The 15,802-nt window shown below is 38.2% G+C and overlaps 3 protein-coding genes across 4 annotated transcripts; 1 reads left to right on the top strand and 2 right to left on the bottom strand.

The window, feature by feature from the left end:
- The first annotated feature begins 1,513 nt into the window (after positions 1-1,513).
- Positions 1,514-4,451, top strand: LOC117627350 (probable aminotransferase ACS10). Its single transcript, XM_034359405.1, has 4 exons — positions 1,514-2,231; positions 2,374-2,502; positions 3,326-3,486; positions 3,574-4,451. Exons 1-4 carry the CDS (start codon positions 1,755-1,757, stop codon positions 4,427-4,429), a joined length of 1,623 nt encoding a protein of 540 aa, XP_034215296.1. The 5' UTR covers positions 1,514-1,754; the 3' UTR covers positions 4,430-4,451.
- A 496-nt stretch (positions 4,452-4,947) lies between these two features.
- Positions 4,948-8,925, bottom strand: LOC117627349 (probable LRR receptor-like serine/threonine-protein kinase At1g12460). 2 transcript variants are annotated; one of them, XM_034359404.1, is made up of 3 exons: positions 8,466-8,925; positions 6,817-8,171; positions 4,948-6,723 (listed from the first exon to the last, which is right to left on the bottom strand). In XM_034359404.1, exons 2-3 carry the CDS (start codon positions 7,983-7,985, stop codon positions 5,238-5,240), a joined length of 2,655 nt encoding a protein of 884 aa, XP_034215295.1. In that variant the 5' UTR covers positions 7,986-8,171; positions 8,466-8,925; the 3' UTR covers positions 4,948-5,237. The 2 variants fall into 2 exon arrangements, with proteins under 2 accessions (XP_034215295.1, XP_034215294.1); XM_034359403.1 differs by having other exon boundaries at positions 6,817-8,925.
- A 2,301-nt stretch (positions 8,926-11,226) lies between these two features.
- Positions 11,227-14,741, bottom strand: LOC117628314 (transmembrane protein 64). The gene is made up of 4 exons (XM_034360734.1): positions 14,208-14,741; positions 13,358-13,594; positions 12,990-13,207; positions 11,227-11,867 (listed from the first exon to the last, which is right to left on the bottom strand). Exons 1-4 carry the CDS (start codon positions 14,478-14,480, stop codon positions 11,687-11,689), a joined length of 909 nt encoding a protein of 302 aa, XP_034216625.1. The 5' UTR covers positions 14,481-14,741; the 3' UTR covers positions 11,227-11,686.
- Positions 14,742-15,802: the final 1,061 nt, after the last annotated feature.

The following is a 15,802-nucleotide window of genomic DNA, read 5'->3' as shown; positions in this document are numbered from 1 at the left end:
TGAGAAAAACAACAAGATCCCTAAAAGCTTGTAATAATGACAATTCATAGATAAGAGGAGATTTGTAGCCATGCATGTAGACGTACTAGGAGAATAGAAAACAAGGAGAGGCTCATTTTCATTTTGTGGTGATAATAGATATCTTGGGAGACTTCAATTTTGGTTGCTTAACTTGTGGTTTGTGGTGGCCATGACAAGGGACAAAACCGAAAGCTTGTTTCTAGTGCAAACGAAGGGAAGGACTTTGGTAGCATATATCAATTATTTAGTCTATAGATTCCAACCCTTTGCTTGTATGCAGATTCCTACCCCCATTGGGATTTCAAATCATGGGAGAACCGTACAAGTCAGTCAGATATAAACAATGTTTTGTTGTCTCCCAATATACTGTATAATATTTGAATATATTATTAAATTAGTGTGGCCGAAATTACTACAAAACCCAAAGTTAATTCTGTATTTTGAAATCAATGGTATGGTAAATTTGGCATGGAATTGACAATTATAATATTGGGGATGACCTAATTGGTGTGTGTGTCCATTTGACCGAATTGGTCAGCACAAAGAAAAAAAATGGGGAATTCAACTTTTAAATTAACCGAATTGGTGTGTGTCCATTTCACCACTTGTTTTAAAAAGAATTAATTCCATGTGAGAAGATGCCTAAATAGATAATTAGTCCGTGACCAAAGTATCTTAGATTCAGATATGTTCTTTCTTTGCTATGTTCATATCACTTGGTTTTAGACTTTAGTTGTCACCTGAGACTTGAGGTTTTCCTTTTTGGTAATCTGAGACTTGAGGTTTTACAATCAGATTTCATAATGCTCAAATTTCCAAGTAGGATCTAGAATGTACATTCACTTATTAAAAAGACAATAATGTAGCATTATTGTTAAAAAGATGTGTATATTCCCTTTCTTTCTAATCACTCTACAGTGTAGTTGAATGATCGAAATTATTTATCGTTTAGATACTTTATCTGTGGTCATTCCTACAAATTATTTGATCATTGAACAAATACGTTTCATTTGATAAAATAAAATGATTATGATAATAATTAAGTGGTTTAATGTTGTCCGATTTGATCCCATACTCAAACAATTTAGTTCAACCTATCCAAATATGGCTTAAACAAGAATAAGGATTTAGTTACATTTCAAGAAGCAAGCGAAGTAAATATAACTTACACAGTACTAAAATAGTGAGTGTTGTTTGAACAATAAACGTCATAATTTAAATTCTCACAAGCACAAAAATACTCAAATATATGTGATACATATGATATTAAATGCACTAAAATGCGTAGTTTGTGAGTGATTAGACATAATATCTGATCATCGAACATGATTTTCTTTTTTTATTCAAAAAATAAAATGAAGGAAATAAATAAAATAAAAAAAAAATAATAAAAGAGCAAGTAACTAGTTTTGAAAGGCTATATGAGTAAACTCTCTCAGCAAAATCCCACCCAAAAATCCCAACGACTAGATCCAATCTTCGCCTCAAACAAAGGAACGGAGCATATAACATAACACAACAAACAAAATAATTTTTCTAAAATCTCCCAAAGCCCAAATATTTCGCCACTCAACGCCCACACTGTCACCCACACACACACACACACGCCCTTTTGGCCTTTGCTGCCCTCTTTTGCTGTCTTCCTCCATTTCTTCTCCTTCTTCTTCTTCAAACTTTGTACTCTCCGACGACCCGAAAACCCACAATTCTAACCCCGCCCACATGTCTCTAGAATGACCCGAACCCGGCTCCTCTCCTCCGAACCCGACCCAGACACCAACCGCTCCAAACCCACCGGCGGCGGGGGAGTCACCACCGCCATGAGAGTTATTGTCCCTCTACAGGGCGTGGTTCAAGGCAGAGGAGGCCTCGTTTTGGGCTCCGTCATCCCATGCGCTCTCTTCTATTTCCTCCAGCTATACTTGAAACGATACCGCTCGAACCCGAACCCGCCCACGCCTCCGCCTTCTCCCGACTCCGAGCCGGCTGGGCAGTTGGTGGAACTACCCGTTCTGCCACGGTCCCTGTCTCGGACCCTCCTCTCCCCAAGATGTCCCGGAGGACCCGTTTACGTTTCGGCTCGGGCCAATTCGGTTTTGAAAGGTGGCCAGTCGCCGTACGAGGTTGGGTTGAGGAAGGTATCGGAGGATCCGTATGACGAGTTGGGCAATCCGGATGGGGTCATTCAGCTGGGTTTGGATGAAAATAAGGTGGGTCCAGACTCGAGGTTGCTTTGGCTTGTGTTGCTTCAAGTCTTTTGCTCTAGCATTTTTCATCTTTTCAAAATTTAAATTTGAAAAAAAAAAAACGAATATTGGTGTAATGGGTTTTGTTGAATTTTGGTGTGTGTAGCTATCGTTGGACTTGGTTCGAGATTGGCTTGTGGAGAATGCAGAGGACGCAATTTTGGGTGGCTGGGAGCTGGGCATAAGTGGGATTGCTTGCTGCCAGCCTTTTGATGGCTTGATAGAGTTGAAAGTGGTATATTTCATATTTTCTCTGACATCATTATATGTTTGTGTGTGTAGAAGAAAACAAATGCGAATCCATATCGAAAGTTATGTCTTTTATGCAAATGTTTTAATTGGATTTTACATAACTTTGTACTTTTGGAGCATATTCTGTAGTTTGCATATTGCTGAGTGCTTAAAAAGAAATCGACTTTTGTCTTTGGCTTTCTGTTTGAATAACTCTTGATTTGATGACTGAAAATGGTTGAGGTTTTGGTGGTATGCTTCTAACTTACAAAATTTACGTCCAGCACAAGTTGCAATTCACAAATTTTGTGGTTTATCGAAATAGGGAAGTCTCTTGACTGAATAACACTTGATTTTTGGGTGACTCACAATGGTTGAATTCTTGGTGGAATATGTACCTTACTTTCAAAATTTATGTTCAACTTTAGATGGTATTCAATTTTTGGCTGTATGAATGTGGCAAAGTCTCTTGACACAACTGCTGTTAAGGGGCTTTTGGAGTAGTTCAATGTTTATCTGAATGATTTATAACTTGATGGTTGATTATTTGCACCTCTAACTAGATCAATTTGGACTGGTATTTTTTCTTTTTATTACCTCTCTAGAGGAATTATAGGTCGCCGGTCAGACATTAATCTGTTATGCAATGTGCAGGTTTGTTTTTGTGATGTATATGCATTTACTTTTATACTCAAAAGATATTGCAATTGAGATCCAATATAGAATTTATCCCCATGAACAGTATTTCTGATGTCTTCTTTGTTGAAGATAATCACTTTGTATTGCATTGAGATTTTATGCCCTCTCTAATATTTCTAGTCCTACAGGCTGTCGCAGGATTCATGTCTCAAGTCATGAAAAATTCAGTTTCCTTCAACCCCTCACAAATAGTATTGACAGCTGGTGCCACTGCTGCCATTGAGATACTAAGCTTCTGCCTAGCAGACAGTGGAAATGCATTTCTTGTTCCTGCACCATATTACCCTGGGTAATAACTATTATCTAATCTCAACATTTCTGAAGAGTTTCTGTAGGTAAGCTAAATATTTTCTGACTTTCCGAACATGACTTGCAGTTTGGACAAAGATGTAAAGTGGCGAACTGGAGTCGAAATAATAACTGTTCCATGCCGTAGTGCTGACAAATTCAATTTGAGTGTAACTGCTCTTGACCGGGCATTCAACCAGGCAAAGAAACGCGGGTTAAAAGTTCGAGGGATTATAATTTCAAATCCTTCAAATCCTGTTGGCACTTTGTTTAGTCGTGAATCACTTTACAACCTCCTAGACTTTGCCCGGGAGAAGAACATACATATAATCTCGAATGAGCTGTTTGCTGGATCCACACATGGAAGTGAAGAGTTTGTAAGCATGGCAGAAATCGTTGAATTGGAGGATCTTGACCAGAACAGAGTACATATAGTATATGGTCTATCTAAAGACCTCTCTCTTCCAGGTTTTAGGGCGGGTGTTATCTACTCCTTTAACAAGAATGTGCTGGCTGCTGCTAAAAGGTTAACAAGGTTCTCGTCCATTTCCGCTCCATCCCAACAGTTGCTCATCTCTATGCTTTCAGACACCAAATTTATCCAAAAGTTTATTGATGCCAATAGAGAGAGACTTCGAGGAATGCACCTTAAATTTCTGACAGGGTTGAAGCAATTGGGCATTGAGTGCACAAAGAGCAATGGGGGTTTCAACTGTTGGGCTGACATGAGTGGGTTAATCCGCTCTTACAATGAGAAAGGGGAGCTTGAGCTCTGGGATAGGTTGTTGAATGTAGCTAAGGTAAATGTAACTCCCGGATCTTCATGTCATTGTATTGAACCCGGATGGTTCCGGTTTTGTCTTTCGACATTGACTGAAAAAGATATTCCTGTTGTTATGGATCGAATTCGGAAAATTTCCGAAACCTGTAAATTACAAAGTTGAAATATTGTTCATTCGTTCTCCAGGTTCAGGTTGCATACAAATTTTTTAAAGGAATAGCTCTTGCTGTAGTTTCAAAGCCACTTTTGTCTCTGGTCAAAGCAGAACTTCCCCCTGAATCCAGGAACTAAAAGTGCAATCAAATTTCCAGTTGACCCAGTCCAATATAATATATCTTAAAATTCTGAAGCTACTTGTGCCAGGGTTCACGTGACAAGATCTGGAAGTCATTTGATTTTGGATCTTGCAGTTTAAGACAACTCATGCTTCCTACACAATTTTTCCCTGTACATTTGCCCATAGCTCATGGCTGCCTATAGGGATAAGTTTGTAATTAAAACATTCATTTTTAAAGGGGATGAGATTCGGGGTGGCAGTAAAAGCAATCAAACCAAAAAGAAGACATTTGGTTATTGTTTCCTGTAGTTAAGTCTCATTATTAAGGGGGTCCTGAAGACTGCGTCTATCTTTGAAGAAACAAAAAACAGAGAAGGTCTATGTTTGCACACGAAGCCAGAACAAAGTATAACTACACTTCTCATAAGCAATTGTCTTATTGATGACATACAGTAAATGAATGTTTTTTATTTGCAAGATTGAAAAATGCAAAAAACAATTGATTTTGGTAAAACCCCAAATGAATACAATGAATTTTATCTTTTTTTCCTATATGTAAAACCTTCTAGCCTCCCCACCTAATCCAAGCTTCATCTCAGGTAAACTACTATCTTGTGACCTCTGCTCTGGCGAAAGATGCATCATTGATCTGATGCTGAGGTAAACACATAATTCATGAACTTCATTTTGATAACTATGACTCCAATCCATTTCTGATGGATTCAAGAACCTGAATAACCTCAGCCATGCTTGGTCTTTTTGAGGGGAGCTCAGATGTACAAATCAACCCCAATTTCATAACCTGAATCAGTTCATTCTCTACCAAATCCCTTAAGCTTCTGTCCAAGCAATCTGAAGCAAAGCCACTCTCCAGTAACTCCCTAACATATTCACACAAAACCACCACCTCATTTGCAGTTGGTCTCTCTACTGGTTTCCTCCCTGTGACCAGTTCCAAAAGAATTACTCCAAAGCTATAGACATCACATTTCTCACTTAGTCTCAGACTTTGAGCCAACTCTGGTGCAACATACCCTACAGCAGTGTGGAATTTGGTTAAACCATGATTATCCAAAATGGGAAGCAGTTTATTCAACCCATAATCAGACAACTTTGCCTCATATTTCTCATCCAAGAGTATGTTAGTGGATTTAATGTTGAGATGGAGAATAGGAGGTCTACAGTCATGGTGAAGGTAGGCAAGAGCTTTCGCCGTTCCCACAGCAATCTTAAATCTCCTAGACCAATACAGTTCACTATTGCCTCTGCTAGTGCTTGGGCCTGGATAATGAAGACCGTGTAGATTGTCATACAAATTCCCATTTGGGACAAATTCAGATAGCATCAACTTCATTGTTGAGGACCAGTAGTAACCTTGAAATGCTACTAAATTGGGATGCTGAATGTTGCCCAGTCGTCCAATTTCTTGCTCGAATTCATCTTGGTTTCTGATCCTTCCCAGAGTTTCAAGCTTCTTAACTGCAATTGAGATGCCACCTTCAAAAGTAGTTTTGTACACTACACCAATTGATCCAACACCTATAATACATTCTTTGCCAAGCAAAGCTCTTGTGCCAGACTCCCAGTCTTCGTACCTTGAGGGCAAACTTTTGCTGAAGAGAACCAGCTTCCCGATTATAACATTTGAATCAGTTGAACCAAGTGGCGTGCTCTCAACGACCATTGTCACATCAGCTTTCTTTTTTCTGCGGGCTCTGATGTTCATAATTGATACCAGACATACTCCACTAAGAATCACTGCAGCGGCAACAATTGCAATTATGGCAGGCACACGAAGAGCCTTGGGTTTTTTCGAAGTGGGAGTTAGAGTACCATTGCCATTTGTTGAGCAAGGCTTATCCAAAGGGGCACCACAGAGGAAGGGGTTGTCAATAAATGCATAAGAGCCATAACCTTGAATAGCTGTAGGAATGGTGCCTGAGAGTTTATTGGAGGAGAGATTAAAATAGGTCAACTTTGTTAGGTTTCCAAGGGAAGGAGGAATTAGCCCAGAGAGTGAATTTTGTGACAGATCCAGGTATTGTAATTTGGCCAGGTTTCCTAGGTCTGGTGGGATGCTTCCGTTGAGCTGGTTTTTATGAAGGTCAAGGATTTCAAGGTAAGTCATGTTGTAAAGATTTTGAGGTATTTCTCCCTCCAAAGCATTACCAGAAACATCCCTGCAGCAACAACAACATAAAATATTTCTAAGTTAGATTGAAAGCAGTCTTGATGTAAATTTAAACAAATGTCGTTATAGTATTTGGACTCACAGCTCACGAAGAAACATGCAATTGCTTATATCATCGGGTATGTCACCAACAAGGCTGAGATTGTGCAAATCCAAGACCTGAAGTAGCTGAATGCTTGCAAGATTCTTTGGAATCGTTCCACTTATTGAATTATTGCACAACTGAATCACCAAAAGCCTATCCAGATTCCCAAGAACCTCTGGTATGCTCCCACTCAGCCTATTGTACCCCAACTCCAGAACCTTGAGACTTCTGCAATTTGTAATGCTCAGAGGAAGCTCTCCCTCTAACTCATTCCATGAAGCATCAAAATACTCCATTCTCTCACTACAAGTTGCAATATCAGGAATCTTCCCATTGAATACATTATGTGATACATTGAAATAAGTAAGATTGCTTGATCCAAGAACACCAAATGGTGCTGAACCTTTAAACAAATTGCTACCAAGATCCAAAAGTTTCAAGCTCTGGCACGTTGAAAGCTGCTGCACAACATCACCCGATAAGGCATTGCTTCTCAGTGACAAATAATCTAACCTAGGAATATCGCAAATTCGCAAAGGAATGCCACCACTGAGATTGTTGAAGGAGAAATCAAACCCTTCAAGATTAAGGCAATTAGCCAATGACTCCGGAATTGAACCCAAAAGAATGTTATGAGACAAAGAAACGAACTTGGTTTTGTAACAGTGCTTAAACAGAGCTGATGGAATCTCCCCGGTAAAACCATTCGTTGACAAATCCAGAAGCCTAATGCTAGGCAAGTCACCTATAAACTCTGGAATCGAGCCAGATAGCGCATTTGAGCTAAAATTGATCTTCCACAATGTTTGAATATCAGCATACTCATTTGGTATATTTCCCATAAATCTGTTCCCAAACAATGTCAAAACCCTCAGATATTTCAACCCGGACAAAGCCGGAGACAATACTCCACCTAAGCTACTGTTCCACAGAACTATCTTATCTACAAACCCAGCAGAGTTACAGAACACACCATGATAATCTTCACAAGGATTCCCACTAAGAACCCATGAAGCTAACTTATTGTGCGGATCATTTGTTATGTTTCCTTTAAATTGAAGCAGAATCTCTTTCTCAGTTACTGAGGAAACCACAATGATTGCCAAAAAGAAAGGAACAAAGCATAAAAGAGCATGAGAAAGACGAAAAGTATGAAGCTTTCTCATGCTAAACACAGTTAATGTGAGGTAAAAGGGGTCTACCCGTTTGGCATTATGGAAATTGGATCTGATGGAGATAAGATCCGAGTTCTGCTGCTACTTTGCTTTGAGTGTTGCACTTATTTTCGAGTATGAGAAATGCCCCATCACGATCATGACCAAATAGCAACATTTTTCACCCTCTGGGTCTCACTGGAATTGCAGAAATCTCTGAGAATTAGACCACATTTGTACAAAAACAAAGAAAATACTAGTTTTAGAATCTCTGCTGGTTTTTCACTTCTGGGTTTGTCTCAGTCAAGGTTCAGGATTCAGGAACAATAAAAGATCCAAGATTTATGAACTGTTTTGTCTTCTGGGTTGAAGCAAAGCATCAAAATTTGAGCTTGGCTTGAAGGGAAGGAAGAGAGAACAGAGAAGTGATGGAAGGCAGGCAGTTATGGGCTTAATTGTAAAAGGAAAATAAAAATGGAGGAAAATAGTGACCTCTGCCTTCGCTTGGCTGGAAAGGAAGCAGGTGAGAGAGTGGGAGCCAAAATTAATGTAACTGCTTATAATAGTCTGAAAATTCAGCAGTTCGCCTCCACTTAACAGAAGCTGAACCACGTGCATGCCCTCTCTCTCTCTCTCTCTCTCTCTCTAATCTGTATGTTCTATGTATTATCTAAACACAATGATAATGTTGAATTAACAAAAAGAGAGAGAGAGTTCAGACCCAAAAAAAGAAGAAGACCAATGTGTCTTTATTTGCTCTCTCAGAACCAAGTTGGGCCTCTCTCTCTTTCACAGCATTCATTCTTCCACACCAACCATGCCACCACTTCCCATCACCACCATAATTGCGATGCAAGAAAATTAAAGAAAAAGAAGAAATAAAGAAAGTGAACAAGAAAGAAGAAGAAGAGGGTCTTTCTAATTTTTGTCTGTACTGTTTGCTGACAAGTGAACAAACTCTCTCTCTCTTTCTCTGCTTTTGCATTGAGCCGTTTCAATTGAAAGACTTTGAGAAGACATTTGTTCCCTTATTAACTAATACATTAAATAATTAATCATCTAAGCATATTTTAATTGTTCTCTCTATGATAATACATAAGATCATTAAAAGACAAAACAAAAAGAAGAAGAAAAAGTCGTCTTTAACGTTGCATTTGTATACTATATTTTCCAGCTGGAAATGACAAATCATCTGCATTAAGTATGATGTCAAGTTCTTAGATCATGCCACGTGGTCAACTGGATCTCTTTCATATTTTTTTTTTCCTTTTCTTTCTTCTTCTTTTTTCTCAATTTGAGTTTTGCATCACTTCTTCCATTCAAATCTTGTCTTTTTGCATTTGACTGGCAAAGATAGGAAGAATCTTCTCAGTGAACTTAGCAGACCCCAACCCAAATTTTGCCTTTAAAAGAAAATTGAAGAAAAAGAAAAAGTATTTAATACCCCGAACTGCAACAGTCGGCAATTTCATTGGTGGTCCAAATTCACAGAAAAAGACCTATCACAATTTTATAATTTTTTTTAATATCTATTCTTTTTGCCCCAATTTAATTCCCTCCTCCTCCTCTCTATCTACATCAAAGGATACTTCACAAAGAAGATCATGGAAAAGGGAAAAGAAATATTTGTAAACAAATGGAAAAAAGAAGTGTGGTTGCACCACAAATGATTGAATATTGGGTTGGTTGGTTGGTCAGGCAAGCACTGCACTGCACAGGATGGTTTGGTAGATGTAAAATGTGGAATTCATTCTTCACCTTGTATCTCTCTGCAGAAATTGTTTGCCCATGTACATTTGTTGTGGCATTGGATCCGAATCTTCTTTTTATTCTGAGCAAAACACAATATGTTACATGCAAATGGTTCATTTCAAGGAAATATTTAAATCTTTAGCATAACACCTTCACTATGCCTGCTTTGGTGTGAAAGTGAGTGTGAGAATCAAAAAGCCTACGAGTGTTCCTTCACCTTGGGCTTATTGGGCTCATGGACTTTGTTTTTAATCTAGTATTTCTTAGTTTAGCCCAGTGCATCAAATGTTCGGTTAGACTTTTAGTTAACCTGATTAAATAGAGTTAATTAAGTTTAATACTTTTGAATTCAAATCAATTAATTTCTAATTGACTTGCAGATCAGTGGTCTTAAGTTCGAACTCCAATAGTACCTTTGTAGTTTAGGCTATTGTATATGGGCGTATAATCATCGGAGTACCGAAGTAGCCGCCCCCCGACGGCGATCCCCTTAGAATCATACCCATAAAAATTACAAGTCACAATCCTCAAAAAGAACATCGGTAATACAATCAGATAGTCCCTCAAAATCAAAAAGCAAGGTAATCAAACCATTTAGCATATTTAAACCTTATACAAAAAGGCAATTTTAATGTCAAAACAATAATTTATCGGGTGAGTTTAGTCAATTTTGTAAGGATTTCGAGTGTTTATCAGATTGTGTCAAAACAATAATGTGCATGATGATGCGCATCCCATGATAAAGTAAAAAAATATGAAAGTGCTGAAAAATGTAAGTTAATGACGAGTAATGCTTGACACACTTGAGAATATTACGAAATCAATCCTACATTGCAATCATTAACAATTCACACAACTCATATAATACCAAGAATCTCTTACCTTTTTTTTTTCTTTTTTTTTTTTTGTTGGGTAGCATTTTGATTTCAGTAATCCCACATATGCTCTTGGTACGTCAATTAATATATAAAGTGGTTTATAGATTGTTGGTAGAGAAAATAATTAAATGAAAAAGCATACTTTTCTTTTGGGACCAAGAATCAGAATCTCTAACAAGTTTATGCTCAATGTTTATTTTAATAGTGACAAATTAAGTTATGATTTATCGACTTTTGGTCACCAAAGCACGATTGGACACAGATGAACCTTTGCCAGAATAAAGTTTGCAATAAACTGCTAAACAACGTTGAAGTCCTACATTGTGGAAAACCAAGGAAGCTTTAGATCTTGTGAGGTCAACAGCACAACCATAGAGGTGTCCATTGATTAGAGCATCAATTACTCAAGGTCATCTGCCATATGTATTGTAATTTGCAAGTTGTAAATTTCGAGACTGGCTTAGTTTTCTGTTTTTTTTGGTAATTCAGATGATAGTCTAAACTATTCATCCACTCCATGAGAAGGGTGATTCGAACTTCGTTAACTACATGGCTCCTTCATTGAAATGAACCATTCTTCCTTCCTGCCAATAACAGTTTGACTAATGTGCGAAAATAACTCATTAAGAACAGAGAGAGGGAAAGTAATATTGCGATACAGCTTACATGAATCTACATGACCAAAAACATCTACAATTAATATACTAATGAGTGGTTCTCTATATACAGTCAAGAATCTTTCAAGAGTCCAATTAGATCCTTCAAGCATCATTTCAAGCATATACAAATGACAATTGAGAGAGAGAGAGAGAGAGAGAGAGAGAGAGAGAGAGAGAGAATGGAAACAAATTTACGCTTGTTTTAAGGAGCAAATGGTGGTATAACAGTGTCAAGCATGTTGAATGTATGTCATGGCTTCTTCTCCTCCGTCTTCCACACAGTTCATATTGCATCAATTTTGAATACATTAACAATAACAGATGAAGTCATGTGGTAAAAGAAACTTCATCCGCATGCAACCGTGTCTTTGGCCTGTCTTGTGCCGCAGATGGTTTTCCTGCAACAAAAACGAGAACCAAAAGCTTATTGCAATAGTGGTTCATCATCCTTTTGTAATTCCTTGAGCTGCCTTTTAGCATACACCGTGAAGAAAATTGTGGTGGCCACAGTCAAAGAGAAGCCAACAACAGTGAAGATTATTTGTGGGGCAGAAAGACCATGGTGCTCATGTGAAGCATCTGCCAACGTCCGTATTAGGATCCCACTGCAACAAAAGCAAAAGAAAAACTTAGCTGATAAGTTAAAGCACATTCGATTGTTTGAAAATCTAAACAGAGAGCAATGTCCATGAGAACAATAAGGGAATATCAGTAAGAACGAAACAGATGTATTCTGTTTTGCACTCGAGAAAAGAAAAAAGTTTAAAATGAGAACTTCACAAAGTTATTGCCCACAAAACATTTCCTATATTGTTCCCTCCTTTCCTGTCCAAACTTTTGCTAACAAGTCACAACCAGCTCAATGCACCGACCAGATTGAAAGAATGGAATGGAAGAAGAGCTACCAGTTAAGGATAGTGGGGGGGCAAGAGAAATAAGCGTTGTGGTTCAAAAAGCCTGTGGTGTACTCAAAGCCAGCCACACTGCACTTATTGTGGCTGCAATTACCAGGAATTTATAGTGATTCCCTTGGCAACCATTACCAATATAGTGATCAGGTGTGAAGAAATGCCAAATGAAAGCCAATTCAGGGCCAGTGCCAAATGAAAGCCAACTCAGGGCAGTACTAAAGAAGGTCAGGATAGCTGTGACTTCCAACCATCCAACCATGTGACACCTATATTGCTTAATTGTTGGAAACCCCACATTTTCATGAAACATAAGAAATGGAGATTCATCAATGCAACATATTGAAAAGAGTTAACATTCTTCTGAAATAAGGAAATTACCAATTGTGAATGAGTTCTGGAAAAAGATTCAACACACTTCCAAGATCACCTTTAATAGACGAACAAGAACAAAATATACATATTTTTCCAAACCCTACTAAATAAGTTAGGATAAGCACAATCCAACATACCAGAAGTTCTCATTTTACAAAAAATATAATATCTTGGAGTTCTCACAAGAATTTCAGACAAACAAGATTAAATAAATACCACCCATGTTCTCATGCACATAAGAATGTGTTTTGTAACCAATTTAAGAATTCAAGCAAATATATAAATATAAATGTGTGTGTGTGTGTCTATATATATATATATATATATATATATATATATATATATCATAAGATGGTCTTAAAACAATGGCCGAGTTCTGACAATAGAGACATGAAAACACATATGAATCTATGAGTAAGAGAGAAGGCGGTGGATTTTACATACGTGTAGATGGCAACAAAGGTTTCTGGCACCATTCCCGCCAAGGACCCCAAGAGATAAGGAACATACTTTACATTTGTTGCCACAGCACAGTAGTTATAAATAATGTAAGGGAACGGAGAAATCCTGATTAATGTTACAGCTCGAAACTGATGAAACCAGTTTCCTTCACCGGCTGATCTTAGAACGGACGCTCTCTTTGGGTATTTTTCTAACCATCCCTGCATAAAAATGGAGAAATGTTAAGTTAAATTAGACTAAGTGCCTTCACAGAGAGAGAGAGAGAGAGAGAGAGAGAGAGAGAGAGAGAGAGAGAGAGAGCAATAACTAAAAAAAAGGAAGAAGCTAAGTTTAATACAGGGGTTACACACTTGAATTTTACGATAGAAGAGAGAGCCCATGAAAAATGGAAGAGATACACCCACAGCTGCTGCTGACATGATTAGAAGAAATCCATAGCCATAACCAAAAGTCATACCAGCCACCCACATAGAAGGTGACGATGGTAAAAGTAGGGTGGGAAACAATGCAACAGAAGCAAAGACGAGAACTGCAAGCACTGGAGTACTGAATGTCTTTGTCTCCCAGGTAATAATTGGAATAATCTCCTGTAAACGACTTCATCATTAGTTAGCTAGTAAAAGACTTTATATATGAGGAAGTATGTCACAATCTCTCAAAATTGGAAACCAAGCTAGTTGGAACAGGAAAAGTAACCAGCAATCATTTGTAATACCATTTAAGGGGAAGCAGAACTTTGTTATAAGTGACCTAATTTGTATGCCACATAAATGACTGCAGCCATAAATATTTCCAAAGTTCACCACAAGCTCCAAATTATAATCCAAAAAGTACTACATGAGTACCCAGTACCCATTTCATCAAAGCTCAAATTAGACGTGCCTTGTATGCAAAACAGAGCTATTCGCACAAAAAGGAAACGCTTTCCAGGTAAAATTTTATAAAAGGAATGCAAACAATTAATCAAAAACCATTCCAGTAGCAGCACCACCAGACGTAGGTTGATTGCATATAGAACAAAAAATTCATGCAATCCAATATAAACTTTACGCAGCCCTTTATAAACATGTACTAGACAATATGAAATCAAGAATATAAACAAATCAATCAACCATAGTTTTAAAAAAATTGCCCTATGAAAGAATTGAACGAAACCCAAAACCCAAAAACCAAAAAACTAAAAGAAAAAGCACAAATTACCTTATCCATGAAGAAAGGTCCAACCCATTTGACAAAAACCATAGCCAACAAAACCAAGCACATGACCAACAATACCAACCGAACCCAATACCACAAAGACGCTAACTTTTTTGGGGGAGAGGGCTCCACCGGCCCCTCAACCCCCTCCGCCGGTCCGCAATCGCCATGATCACCCCTCAACTTCACATAGTCCCTTTTGTCATCTTCACCCCCAATTCTCAAAATCAGCTCCGGCACCACCTCTCCCCGATCCTCACTTTCGTCATAGGTCATTGAAAAACCCAAGAAATTTGGCCGCGCCAAACCCCAATTGGCCCCCTTTTCGGTTAGAAACTGTGAGAAATTGGGGGAATTTGGAGCCCTAGGAGAGAGCGTGTGCCGAATGTGAGGGGTTTCGTGATCAATCAGAGAGCCGCGTGGCCATGAAGACTGGTAGATGGGCAGAGGCGATCAATGGAATCACAAACACACGCAAACACAGAGCCAAAATCTCACAGAGCCTATAAGGAATTAAGAGCCAGTTATACCTTCACAACAAAGATGCTATATATTATATTACTAAATTTCGACGCTGCCACCTGCCAAAACGGTAACGTTTTGGTTGATTGTAACGCGTGGCGTAAGGAGAAGGAAGGAAGTAACAGGTAGAGTAACGGTAAGATAGGCCGTTGGCTTGCCGTTTCTTCCCCGTCACGGTGAGTGTGGAGTTGAGTGACTCACTGAGCGGACTCGCTCAGTGTTGGTCCTTTGGATTTTTATGTTTATGTTTATTTTAACTCGGTATGTTCCAAATTCGAAAATTTAGTATTTGATGTTTATAATAACTATTGTTGATATAAGAGGATAATATTAATTAATAATAATATTATGATCTAATTTTAATCCAATAATGTCAAAACACAATTATGTGAGAGGAATAATTGACCAAATAACATAGGGAATTTATTATAATTGGGGTTTTGACAACCAGAAGAAACAAAAAATTGGGGTTGGACAGGAGGATGGGAAGAATTAAAAACTACTGTTTTTGGAGAATCGAGTTTGCTGGAAACATGATTTGGCAAAACTAGACTTGGAAGGCATCTAAAATTAGATCATGCAAATTGTGCCTTGTAGCAATGCACACAATGAGTAAAGCAAGCAAACTCCACCTAATTAAGCTATGTACTACTAAAGCTAGGTCCTTTACTCCAGCTAATTAGCTTTATGATTTTTTTGCTCTGGTCATTGAAGGAGATTTGTCAAATTTTATTCAAGAGGTTAACTTAATGTCACCGAGACATATTTTGAAACAAACATGGTTGTGGACTCTTTAGCTAATCATATCCTTGTAATTGATTCTATAAATTATACCTTTGTTCTCTAAAAGTTTTCTATGACTTTCATGTAAGATAGTCCATGTTTTAGTATCATGCTTTTCTTTTCCAATCTAGATATTTTATAAGGGGACTCTCTCTCTTAGTGCCGCAACCTAGCAAAACTTGGGCTCTCCAAATCTAGCACCACATCTCCTCTTTGTGGGGGAGGAGGTCTCTACCCTTCCCCCCATCTCTCTTCTCTGGTTTTTTATTTTCTTTCGTGGTTCTTACTCAAGC

Source organism: Prunus dulcis, chromosome 5 (genome assembly GCF_902201215.1).
Source record: "Prunus dulcis chromosome 5, ALMONDv2, whole genome shotgun sequence".
Lineage (NCBI taxonomy): Eukaryota > Viridiplantae > Streptophyta > Magnoliopsida > Rosales > Rosaceae > Prunus > Prunus dulcis.
The sequence above is the reverse complement of the archived record's forward strand: the minus strand, read 5'-3'. Positions and strand labels throughout refer to the sequence as shown.